Source organism: Elephantulus edwardii, unplaced genomic scaffold (genome assembly GCF_000299155.1).
Source record: "Elephantulus edwardii isolate Elephantulus edwardi_28Jun2011 unplaced genomic scaffold, EleEdw1.0 scaffold00098, whole genome shotgun sequence".
Taxonomy (NCBI): domain Eukaryota; kingdom Metazoa; phylum Chordata; class Mammalia; order Macroscelidea; family Macroscelididae; genus Elephantulus; species Elephantulus edwardii.
The window spans coordinates 1,337,029-1,350,691 of record NW_006399848.1 but is presented as its reverse complement, the minus strand read 5'-3'; the positions used below and the strand labels follow the sequence as shown (position 1 = coordinate 1,350,691).

Sequence of the window (13,663 nt, the reverse complement as noted above, 5' to 3'; positions counted from 1 at the left end):
TCAACTGTACCACAGATGTGGGAGTCTACTTTCATCAAAATTTACAACTTTGAAAGCTCAATGGGGCAGTTCTCCTCTACTCTCTCAGGTCACTGTGAGTTGTAATCAATCCAGGGGGTTTGATTTTTGGTGATAAGTGTGCTCTCTAGAACAGTTGTTGTTCTATTTAAGGGGAGCTCTGATAGCATAGTCCACAGGAGTTACACTGTTAACCCAAAGACTGAGAATCTCCAGTGGCTCAGATCCACCAGTAGTTTTATGGGAGAAAAGTGAACAAACAACGTCCTCTCATGCAATTTACAGTCTCAGAAACCCAGTTGAAGGTCAGCTATGAGTTGGTTTTAGCACAGTGGCCATGAGATTGAGCTCTTCTGTTGACTTCGCTGTTAGTAAGTCCAAGATTATAAATCACAAGTTTCTTTAACGTACGTAAAGCAATGATATTTCACTTTCTCTGGCTCCCTTACTTGCTTTCTTCCACCCTTACAACTAGAAATCCTGTTGAAACTAACGGTAACAGTATCTGACTTAATATAATGACTGAGAATGAAAACTTGCGTCTCCTTATGGGATTTGAGTGAGCCATGGAAGTTTGGATATAATAACTACCAGTCCATTAAAGTACTGAAATGTTTTCCTGTGTTCTAAAAATAATAACAGTAAACAGAACCACTTAAGTAAGCTACGCATAGTTAAACAATATATGTAATATATGATTAAGTATTATTTGCATAACAGTCCTGAATAAGAGCTGGAGTTGGGTGGCGGTGGGGAATTGTGCAACAGTGAAAGACTTTTGTTTTTCAAAGAGGAAAGCCATTTGGGGGGCAGGGAGGGAAATGTGCAACAGTGAATGAATGGAAATCCAAGTTCCCTATAAACTTTCATTAAAATCTCAATTGAAAAAAATCTGAAGAGTTCATCATCCAGCTTTTACAAAAGAATTTTTATGCTCAATTTTTTAAAATATTTTAATGAAAGTTCATAGAGAATTTGGATTTCCATTAATTCATTGTTGCACATTTTCCTCCCTGCCTGCTTCCACCTCTGAGTTCACTTTTCTCTTTGAAAAAAAAATCGTTCATTGTTGTACAATACTCTCCACAGTCCACTTTACTATGCAGCTCTTATTCTGGACTATTGTCATGCAAATAATGCCTAATCATATATTCCTTTTTAGCAGTTCTTTCCCTCATCTGTTTCAATGCAGTGTACATTATTTATCTCTTCTTTTCTTAGTTTCCCCTCGACCCCCATGTCAGTCCTGTTTTATAAGAGTGGTACTAATTAGCACTATTTGTGGCAAATTTGTGGCAATATTTGTCCTTTTGTTACTGAGATATTTCACTCAGCATAATGTCCTCCAAGGTCACCCATTTTTTATAATATTTAGTGAGTTCCTCATTTTTCAGTGCTGCATAGTTCATTGTGTAAATATACCACATAGCTTCTCTATCCATTTGTTTGTCGATGGGCTTTTCCATCTCTTTGCTATTGTGAACAACACAGCAGTAAACATGGTTGTGCATCTATCTGTTTTGGTAACATTTCTGATTTCTTGAGGGTATATTTTCAGTAGTTGAATTACTCGATCAAATGGTATTTCTATTTCCAACTTTTTGAGAAAGTGCCATACTGCCTTGAAGAGTGGTTGCACCATTTTACACTCCCACCAACAGTGAATAAGAGCTCCAGTTTCTCCACAACCTTGCCAGAATTTGTTGTTTGCTGCTCTGTTGAATTTTGCTACTGTTACTGGGGTGAGAAGATATCTCATATTTGTTTTTACAAAATAATTGTAGTGATAGAAGTATGCCAACCTTCAAGCAAAAATTACAGGAAACATTTGTAAAAAGTCTTAAGTTTAAAACTTGTGTAAAAAGAGCATGGGCTGTGTGGGGATAGCCATATCTGATCTTCACCAAATTCACAGAGGAACTGTCCCTGTTAACAAAATCAACAACACAAAACCAATTCTCATAAGGTCAGACATGTCCCTCAAGCTCCTTCACCTCTTTCTACTCATCCTGACACCAATATCATTGCTTTACTGAGTCCAAAATCCATTGTGATTGCTCACAGATCACACCAAACTATACTGGGGAAATCATAGGTTATAATTCAGAGTACAGTCAGGACAGCTTCCATAATGTGCTCATAGGCACCTCACTCTTGAGCCTCACTCACAGCTTTAGGTCAGTGTTACAAAGGTCTTACTGCCAATTATGCCAGCCCTCTATTCCTCCCAGCAAGCTTGGGAAAAAGGCTTTTAACTGGTTCAGTGGCAGAGCAGTTCCAAGATCCACTCTGTTTCATGTTTGGTCTCCGGTCCTCTGCTTTGGACACAGCTCCTGCTGTAGATTTTAGTTGGCACAAAAGCTTCTGGCCCCAAAGGGCAATACTACATGAATGTTTCCTCTTTGCTGATGGTGAGACTCCCATTCTGCTGCTGAATCCACTCAATTTAATGGTAAGAATAGCCAATCCACAAAGGAATTGGTGGGATTAGGCAATCCCTTTGTGAAATGGTGAGACTAGACAACCCTTGGCGTGATAGCTAATCTCCTTGTATATAGCCTATCCACCTACTCCTTTCCATTGTACATATAGTCAGAGAAACACAGCCAGTACCTGCTGAATAAAGCATGCAATGTGTTCTTCATCACAGGGCTTCACTTTTGGCAAAGCTGGAGAGATCCTCACCAAACGACTCCGATACATGGTTTTCAAGTCCATGCTGAGACAGGTATGTTGGGTGAAGGGTATACGGGATCCCCATTGTCAAGTTTCTCAGGGCATGAATCCTTGAGTTGGTATTTTCCTCAGTGTCAGCTCCATGGATCAGCTGCCTGTTCACTCCCTTAAAAGCAGGCTCAGAAGCGATTTTCTCTGGTGAGGGCAAAGAATGAGAGACAAACAAGGAGCTGCCACTGCAGAATCTTCTAGCCTTTTGTTCTCAGAAGACCTAGGCAGAGTGGTCGGAGGTGTTCATCAATATCTTTTGCCCCTCTTCCCTCTTCCCCAGAAAACAAAGGACACAGTCTTTCTTTCTTTCACAGGATGCCCTCTATGTCCTTTCTTACCAAAAGTAAAAATTCGTCTCTGTGATCCATTTCTTCATCACCCAGTTCTTTTTCCAAGGTAGACTGATGTATTAATTCAAATTATAGTGTTGTTAGCTAGTAACTTCTAATTAAATTCCTCTCACATTTTACACTATTTAATCATGCTATTAAATAAAATGAAGCTCCAAAAGGATGCCCCTGACAGACTAGTGGTCCGTAAACCCTGGCTAAAAAGCATCAGTTTGTGGCATTACACGTTCTAGATGACATACTTCTCCAGCTGCCCTTGGGTCCTCAGTCCTCGTTCATTCCTACCACTCCCACTCAGAAAGATGGTATACTTGTGAGAATTGCTAGCTAATGATTGACAGACCCAAGACTGAATCCCTGAATTGAAAGAGAACCATTTGATGGGGATATTGTCTGAGAACTTAAACTTCAAATTGTATTTATAGCTGAGATTCTGCTTAGGCTCTATGTCAACCTTGGTTTAAAACCAAATGCCTCATTAACCCACGAGCCTCTAGACCAACTCATAGGTCCGATATAAATCAGGAGCTTAGCTAATGTTTTGTGTATGACCCGCTACATAAATTACAAAGAACAGTAAGCACACATTAAATGTCTTCTTCTTGTAAGGCACAGTACTGTTAAATATTGTTAAGACATTCTAATATGGGTGATCCCTGCCTTCAAGGGCATACTGTGAAAATATATAAGTATATTAGAAAGCGAATTAATGCTCGCTATAGTAAATGATAAGGAACTCTGTGACCTACAGGGCAAAGAGTTGCACTGGCAACCCAAAGGCAAGCAATTTAAATGCTCCAGCTCTATTTTTTTTTTGAGAAAGATTGGCAGTCTTCTCTCATGCTGTTTATAGCATCTGCATACCTGCTGGAGGGTCAGTTGTGAGTTGATTCCAACTTGATGGCAGTGTGTTGTTTGTTGTGGTTACAGTAAGTTCTAGCTCTTTGTTATTTCTTAAAGATTTCTTTTGGAAAAAGATTACCTATTGTTTAAAGGCAAACCACCTGTACTGATAACTTCTCAGTACCAGTTATTTTTATAAGAAATGTAAATTATGCTTCAAATTAATAATTTTTTAACATTTATAGAATAAAAGAAATTGGAAGCAAGAGTGTCATCCACTTCCTAGACAGCATGCCTCTGGAAATTCTATGAACTTTGATAAATGATGATCGTTATAGAAAAGCTTCAGGCCTTTTGTTGATAGGGTCGCTATGAGTTGTGCTCAACTCGATGGCAATCAACAACAACAGAATAAAAAAATTAGGTAGTCTTACAAAGACATTACTACTTGATTTTGAATGCTGTTTAGTCTGAATTGCTTTTGTTGATTTGTTTTTAACTCAAGTTATTCAACATCTACATTTGTATCTAATAAGTATTTCCCATTAAACATGTCCATAATCGAACTGTTGATTCTCCCTTCCCTATGAGCTCCATTCTACCAGTTATTTAGTTCAAAACTTTAGAACTCACCCTTGACTCCTCTCTTTCTTTTCCCCCCCTATTTTTAATTTTATTAATTTTAATGAACGTTCACAGAGATTTTGGATTTCCATTCATTCATTGTTGCATTTTTCTCCCTGCCCACCCCTTCCTCCACCTCAGTTCACTCTTCTCTTTGAAAAGTAAAAAATTATTTCATTGGTATGCACCGCGCTCCCCCCACCCCCAGTACACTCCATTATGCAGCCTTCATTCTGGACTCTTGTCATAATCATAATACCCAATCATATATCACTTTTAAACAGTTCTCTCTGTTCTGTTTCAATGCAGAATACATAATTTATCCAATCTTTCTCAGTCTCACCCCAACCCTGATGTCAGTCCTGTTTTACAACAGTGGCACTATACTATTTGTCCTTTTGTGACTGAGATATTTCACTCAGCATAATGTCCTCCAGGGTCACCCATTTTGAATAATATTGCATGAGTTGCCTTGTTTTTCAATGCGGCATAGTATTCCATTGTGTGAATATACCACAGCTTCTCCATTCATTTGTTTATGGGCACTTAGGTTGTTTCCAACCCTTTGCTATTGTGAACAAAGCCACAATAAACCTGGGTGTGCATATATCTGCCCGGGTGGCAGTTACGGTTTCTTTAGAGTATATTCCCAGTAATGGAATTGCTGGGTCAAATGGTATTTCTATTTGCAACTTTTTGAGAGAGTGTCATACAGCCTTCCATAGTGGTTGCACTATTTTACACTCCCACCAACAGTGAATAAGGGTTCCAGTTTCTCCACAGCCTCACCAGCGTTTGTTGTTTGCCACTCTGTTATATTTTGCTATTCTTTCTGGGGTAAAATGGTATCTCTTAGTTGTTTCCTCTCTTTTTCTGTATTGGATATTTCAATACCATAGTAGCCTCCTACTGGTCTCACAACCCCACTTTAGTATGTCCACTTTGTAGCAACTAGTTATTCTTTTAAAATATAACTTGGATCACACTCCTCTGCCTAAAGCCTTTTGAAAGCTACCCTTATCACTGAGAGTGAAATCTGCAATTTTTACGGTTGCACAGAACACATAACCCTCTAATGTGTTGCTTTTAAACTGACAGTAGCCCTTTTTGCTGGTACAAGAGCAGATTGAGTATACTTTTACCTTAGGTCCAATACACTTACTACTGTTTCTCCCATTCTTTTTTTTCTTCCCCTGCCGCCCATAGTCTCATTATCCCTCCCTTCATTCAGGTCTTTGTTCAAAGGTCATGTTAAAGAATCTCCCCTCATCTCATTCCTTATCTGTAGAATAGCACCATCTCTTGATTCCCCTCCCCCCTTCTTATCTGTTCCTTTTTTCTTCATAGTATAAAGTGGAACCCTCAGCAAGACAGATTGTCATAGTGACTCCCAGTGACCTCCAGCGTATCTGAGCTTGTACGATGGTGCAGGGTAGGGCAAGGTTTGTTCATAGCATCACTGTGAGCTGTAGTGGACACAAGGGCACCAAACAATATTTGTTCCTCTGCTTCTCATCACTAAAACCTAAGCTTCTCGAGACCAGCAACTTCATCCTAGTTCACATTTTGTAGATGTAGCACCTGTATCCATGCCTCAAACCAAGTCGGCATTCAGAAAACTTTTGGCAAGTCAGCTTTTTATGTGTGTTGTTCAGATAGCTGCTGAGCCCCTAATCTGTATAAAAATGCAGAGGATGTAGAGATAAGACTTACCTACTCATTTCCCTCTGTTGAGTCAGAGTCTCATTTTTGTGGTGACCAAATAATAAAAATGACTTTCTGTCCCACAGGATGTGAGTTGGTTTGATGACCCTAAAAACACCACAGGAGCACTGACCACCAGACTTGCCAATGATGCTGCTCAAGTGAAAGGGGTATGTGCTCCCTTCCTGTCGGTGTTTGTCCTAATAGAGCACCTTTGACCTCAGCATGGGACGTATTTTCTCATTACAGGTGTCATTGCTTAACAGAGGCGTCAATAGGATTTTAACCAGAATATTATATCCTGCAGTATATTGCCAAAATCTTAAATATTTAAGTATACTATATTGCCAAAGTTACTGCTTTCAAGTGGGAATTTACTCACAGTTGACCCTCCAGCAAGTCTTCGGAGGCTATAAATCACACAGGAAGGAGATTTTCCATCTTTCTTCCTTGGAGTACCTGGTCAGTTCCCTCCACCGGGGAGGTGGGACCTTTCAGCTAGCAGCACAGCTCTTTACTGACTATGCAACCACAGCTCGTTAAAATATACCCTACAGAGTATTAGTAATTTATAAACTCTCCTTTTTACTTACAGTGTTACTCATGCCATGAGAAAATTTAATAGAAGAATAATTATTGTACTTAATCAATAGAAAATTGTGGATGGATCAGCAGGCCTCTCTTTCAGCTGAACAAGGGTTTAAAATTGGAAATAGTGTGCAACAGAGATATATCCTTTCAGCTTCTTCATTCAGTCTATATACAGAACAGATAACCTGGACTACAGGGGGAAAATATGTAGTGCCAGAATTGGAGGAAGATTTATTAGCAACACCAGGCTGACACACCTTTGCTTGCTAAAAATATGAAGACTGCTTGAAGAGTTTCCTGGTGAAAGTCAAAGATTACAGCCTTTAGTATAGATTATACCTGGATGTGATGTAGTAAGATACCCTTATAACCATACCAATAGATAGCATGATAACTGTAAAAAATCTAAAAAATTGCCAACTTCATTCTGTTTGGACCAGCACTCACTATAAAGAAAAAGGAGTCAAGAAGTCACATTAAGTCTACTTCAAATGATCTCTTTACATTTTTAAAATACAAGGACTTCACTTTGATGTCTAAGGCATGCCTGACTCAAGCCATGGTCTTTTCAGTTGTATTACATAGTCTTCAAAATCTTCATAATGGAAAAAAAGAGAAAAGAATTAATGCATTTGAACTGTGTTGTTGGTGAAAATTGTAACTATACCACGGACTGTGAGAAGAATGAACACAGCCCTCTTAGAAGCAGCAGGATGCTCCTTAGAAAGGAGGGTGGTGACAGAGCCTTGGACACCAGTGGACCATCGTCACCAGCATCCCGAGCGGGAGCTGACTCAGTGGCATTGTTGTGGGTTTTTTTTATCCTTTGGATACATTATTATGAAAGGCCAAAGACTGCGTGTTTCGTAAAGGACAGCATCAGTGAAAACTGGGGACACTCCTCATGTGATGAATTGAAACAACAGCGGCAACAGTGGATTCAGTTATGTCAACAATCAGGAAAGTGACACAGGGCCAAGCAGTGTTCTGTCCTGTCATATAGAAGGTCCTCGTGAGAGTCAATTATGTGGTAACAACAATATAAATAGCTAGGTACCTGCAACTGGAAATTTTCACTATTCCTAATTTAATATAATCGTATAACTCCTTAGTATTGCTAAATTACAAAACTTTCTTTGGCGGTGTGTAGCGGTGATGGCACAGAGAATAAAGCAATGGATTGCTACCCAGAGGGTCAGTGGTTTAAACCCATGAGCCCCTCTGAGGGAGAGAGAAAAGGCAGTTCGCTTTCATAAAGATTTAAAGCCTTTTTGGAATAACTTGATGACAGTGGCTTGGTTAGTTGATTGGTTTTAACGACCACACTCAATGAAGATTTATTTGGTACTAGTAAATCAGAAGAGATAGAAATAAATTATTCAACTCTAGATTACTGATCTGCTTTCATTATTTATTCTTATGTTTTGAAAGTTATTATTTTAGAAACCAACTAAAATTCTTCTAGGAAAATATTTTCTTTTTTAATAACTGAGAATATATTTAGGAGATTTTCATGAAATTGAATTTTTAGACTTGTTAAGGGTTTACAAGCAAGGATTTTAAAAGTAATATGAAAGTTTCACTCTAATTTGGTTTTGTTTGTTTCGTAGGCTACCGGTTCCAGGCTTGCTGTAATTGCCCAGAATATAGCAAACCTTGGGACAGGCATTATTATATCCTTAATCTACGGCTGGCAACTAACCCTTTTACTTCTGGCAGTTGTGCCCCTCATTGCCATTGCAGGAGTTATTGAAATGAAAATGTTGTCTGGACAAGCGCTGAAAGACAAAAAAGAGCTTGAAGGTGCTGGGAAGGTGAGTGAAACTAAAGTGTGATCACTTATCTACGTAGACAGAAAGATTTTAATCAGTGTTGTTTTGTTACTAGCTAGTACCATGGTGCTAGGAATACTGTCATAACCATACTGTAAAGCTGTCTATTTTGATACTAGTTTAGCAGATTAAAAGCTGAAGGCAATGAGGAAAGCCCATCCTTGGATTGAAAACTAATTTTCTTTAAATGGGCTTTTTGGTTTCAGGACATTGTCCTTTCTCCCTCCATTTCTTTCTTTCAAGATTAAAACTCAGGCAGTTTGGAATTAAAGTAATCTCTGTTTTAAAATAGAGGTTTGCAAGGAACAGAATATAATCTGCTACCACAAATCTGTATCATTGCAAAACTGAGAAATCAGAGTGAGACTGAGCCCTCAAACTATTATGATAAAGCAGGAATATATGTACTCATGAAAGAATATTCCCAAGTTCGCAAGAGTTAGGGCAGGAACTTGGGGAGGACAGAGTGGCACTGGTTCTCAGTCCACTCGTGTGGCTGTTTTTTCTGGGCAAAGTAACTCCCACCTTGGAAGGAAATAAGATTTGTACACGTTTTTCTTTTCTTTTGTTTGCTTTTGGGTTAATTTTTTTTTTTTAGCAAAACAAATGAAAAGCTTTGTTATGGCAATAAGACAGAGGCATAGATAGTGAAAGGTGAGTCATGCAAAAGAGTTAATGAAAAAGAAAGAAAAGAGGGAGAAAGGACACCTGAAAAGACAGGGCGAACCCAAATCTTACAGCATGCTGTCAGCCAAAAAGGACAGAGGGTGAGGGGCAAAGATCTATACACATTATTTTTTTGAAATTTTATTTTATTAATTTTAATGAACATTTACAGAGATTTTGGATTTCCATTCATTCATTGTTGCACTATTTTCTCTACCCCCCCCCAGTTCATTCCTCTTTTTTCTTCCTTGAAAGTCTATTTTCGTTGTCCCATTACCACAGTGCTTGTCAAAACCAGTTCTGATTAATCTCCTTTGTCAGTGTGTCCTTTGCCATTCCCTATCACTCCTCCCTGAGAGACATTTCACCCTGATTCATAAAGAAAGTGATGGCGTATTCTCTTAGCTACTTCCTGCTGAAAAGGGATGCTGTAGGTTTCAGGGTGAAGATCTTCTTTCACTACTCTAAAGGGCCCCTTTGGCAATAGGAAGCACATAGACTATTGTGGAGATTGATTTTGGAATTTAGATGCACATACACATTATTTTTAATGCTCTTAATAACCATGTTGAATTATTCCTGTTGAATGGCTGTAATGCCTGAAGTTCAGAAAGGACAAGTAGCTTGATCAAAGTCGCACAACCACATGTCTCCCAACTGGTCTTCCTGCTCCACTTTCTTCCATACTTGTCCATTTACATTCTGCATTTTTCATACAAACTGATCTCTTAAAAACATAAGGCAGATCATGATACCCTCTACTTAATACCCTTCAGTGGCTTCTGATTACACCTGGGGCTGGGGGAAGAAGTCTAACCTTTTTAGTTTGGCTCATACAATGCATGTTCCAGCCTCTGATGAGACCTATGCTCTTACCTTGAACCAGTTCCCTCTCTGGCCCTGTCCTCCTCTTTTCACTTCCAAGAATGCTGGGAACAGGTCCAGTGTCATCTTCCATGGCTAGTGCAGAGACATTGCCTCCTCAGAGAATGCGTCCTTGATCCCTTCATTCACGTTATCTCTAGGCACTTGATTTTTCTTTGTTTGTTGATGATGCCCAACCTTCCCTACTATAATGACCTTCATGAGGACCAGGGCCATTTTTTACTTAGAGGGATAAAACAGGCTCTGGATTCCAGAGATGATGTGATAACGGTGCTTGCTCATAATCTCCATTCTACTACTGAGTAGCACATTCTCTGGCTCCAAACTTAACTGCTTTTGAATTAGGGCCCCCTCATAGCTGACCTTTCAGCAGGTTTTTGGAGGTTATACAGGAGGAGATTGCCCATCTTTGCCCCTCAGAGCTGCTGGCGGATTTGATCCTCAAGAGACGCACTGCTGGTGAGTTAGCAGAGCAACTTCCTACACCGCCTGAGGCCTCGTTGACCATATTGGGATAGATTATTAACGAGCACTTCTAGAACGTGGATGTTGTTTCCTTTTTAGAAATTGTAAATGCCTGTTTATTTGAAGATCAGAAGATAAATATAAGGCTAGGTCCTCACTTCTCTAATAATTGTATCTAGACGTTCTTTTCTTTTCTTCATAATTTTTCAGTGCGTGAGTTACTGAAGAAAACTCAATGCTATGTACTCCTCCAATTGGAAGTTCTCTCTCACTTGGTTTCTGAGTGAGTCTCCATTAATACGTTTGAAATAAAAGAAGCTGGAGGATGCAGGGAGCTAATTAAGCCCTTTCCTAATTGCTTCATTGGGAGGCAATGTGAAGACTCTAATTTTGAAGTGATTATATTGTTTACTCGGCATGTGAGGTCGATGAATCATAAGCTCTTTCACTGCTGTGGGGCTGTATACACACTGAAAAGTGACTGTATTTATAAACCAATTATGAACAAGACACTCCTGACTTAAAAAATGATATACACAATATGTTTCTAAAATCTTGGATTTGTTTTCAGCTGAAACTATTCTAGTTGAATTTTCTTGCTACTATAGAAAAGTGTTGGATTTGTTGGGGTTTTTGTTGGTATTTTTTTGGCTTGTTTGAACCCTTATAAGTACTTCTGACATGTTTCTGAACAAAGATTTCCTTTGTAGGTTTGATTTGAGATAAAATTTTTGCTTTCTGTACTTCTGGGATTTAAAAAAATGAATACTAATTATTTTGCTAATGTGTAAATCTATTTACAACATATTTTAACATAAATGTAATCTGGCACCCATATCTTTATACATAGCTTTTGGTAAATGTATTTCAATTTTTTTTTTTTTTGCCTTTTTAAGTGGGAAAGTAATATATAATTTTTAAATCCATTTTTAAGAACACAATAATAGGGGGCCTGCCCTTTTAATACTATTTTTAATTAGTCCACAAAGCAGACTTAATGCCTTTATCATTTTTTTTTATTATTTGAATGAAAGTTTGCAGAGCAAATTGATTTTCCACTAAACAGTTCATAAAAAATTATGCTTCATGATACTGATTACAGTTCCCACATTGTAACAGTATTCTTCTCTCTTTATCCCCATTTTTCCTGTTTTCATTCATTCATCTTTCTCATCCCTTCCTGCTTTCCAAGCTTCATCCATGGATAAATGCTGCCCTTTTGATCTTGTATGATTGGTTGGTGAAAGGATTGTATCCTTCCTGGTGTGGTTGATCGTGCTGCAGTCTTGAGTATACTTCCGCTAGAAATTGTGTAATAGGGGGATGAATTCCATTCCAGGCTTGAAGGGTGACTAAGAGGTATATGGTATTTGGAAGTTCCACTAATCTATCAGATCAGTAAGCCTAGTATTTTTTATAATATTTACCATATTCCTTTAAAAACAGTTTATTCTTTTTGACTTAGTAATTTTACATTGAAGAAATAAGCTTAATCAATATGGACAAAATTGATGTACAACAATGTCTGTTTGTCACAATTTTTAATAAGAGATCTGTAAATCTTGTTTTGTAATAGAGAAATGTTTAAATGGCTAAAATATTAAGTGGTCTGTTAAATGTGTGATTATTAGTATTTACTGACCTTGAAAAATACATTAGTAATGTTTATATTTGTTAGTAAAAAATAATATAAAATCAAAAGCAGATTTTTATCTCAAGTTCATTTGATTTGCTAATACTTTTAAAATATGAAAACTAGAGAGCTCTGGTAGTGTGTATACTCCATTGGGAGTTGTACTGCTGACCCAAAGGCCATGCACCTCTGGTGGTGCAAATCAACCAGCATCTCCTACGGAGAAAGACAGGAGTGTATAACCTTGTGCAGTGTATAACCTTGGAAGCCAGCTGGAGAGTCAGCTGTGAGTCAGTTGTCATTTGACAGTAATGAGTTAATTGAATATTAATGTGTAAAATGTACTAATATAAATTTTATTCTATTTTAAACCTTTCCAGCATTTCCCAATATTGTTTTCAAACATCATGAGTAAAAATTATAATCAGAAAAATAGAAACATTACCTTTTTTTAAATATGTAAATTTCACATGAATTTAACCTGAGATCCGAAGAATTAGATGGTACCCTGCATTCATTACTGACTGTTCTGACCAAGAACATAATTAAAGGCCTGGATAGAAGAGGAGAAAATGTAGAATAGCACACATTCCTAGGGATGATAAAAAGATAGGTTTACTAAACCTTTAAAGACAAGAGAAGCCCCTGAGATTATCTCCCTAAAAATGCCCTTTAAATCTAGAATTGAGGCCACTCCTGGAGGGCCTTTAAGCCAAATAAGAAATTTGTTTATAAAATAGGTTCTACTTATTCTACTTGTAAGTACAATGCTTCTTTAATTAATCAATTGTACAAGACCAAATGGTCAATGTTTATCATAAAGGATAGATGAGAAAGTAAGGAGAGGCAGGGAAGCTTGATTAATTAAAGCAGAACAATCAGAATAGAAATAATGAAAATGGTACTAACACATTGTGGAAAATGTAACCAAAGACATGGAACAATTTATATTAAAAAATGTTAAATGGGAACCTAATTTACTATGTTGACTTTCACCTAAAACACAAATTATTTTTTAAAGCTATAGATATATACATATATATGTAAAATAGCTATAACCTTACATTTGGATCATAGTAGAAGGAACATTGCAGTGCATGTAAAGCACTGAGTTTTCAGGCTAATTTTGCCACTTAGGCTTTAGGCACGTACCTTTTTTTGTTTAAGTCTTCTCTTTCTGCAAAAAGATCACATTAGCTAATCTTCCTTCTAGGTCTGGAAATAAATTACTTTGTCTCTTTTTTCCATGTAGAAGATCATAGATAATGATAAAGAAATAATATCTAATGATAAAATTAATGTTATAAATCTGTCTTATAGGATTC

The 13,663-nt window shown here is 37.7% G+C and overlaps 1 protein-coding gene across 1 annotated transcript in view; it reads left to right on the top strand.

The window, feature by feature from the left end:
• Positions 1 to 13,663, top strand: part of ABCB1 (ATP-binding cassette, sub-family B (MDR/TAP), member 1) — a 98,451-nt gene that overhangs the window by 58,922 nt on the left and 25,866 nt on the right. The window contains exons 17-19 of the mRNA XM_006891486.1: positions 2,669 to 2,746; positions 6,353 to 6,436; positions 8,468 to 8,671. Coding sequence (XP_006891548.1) covers positions 2,669 to 2,746; positions 6,353 to 6,436; positions 8,468 to 8,671 — 366 coding nt within the window. The remainder of the gene's footprint in view (positions 1 to 2,668; positions 2,747 to 6,352; positions 6,437 to 8,467; positions 8,672 to 13,663) is intronic.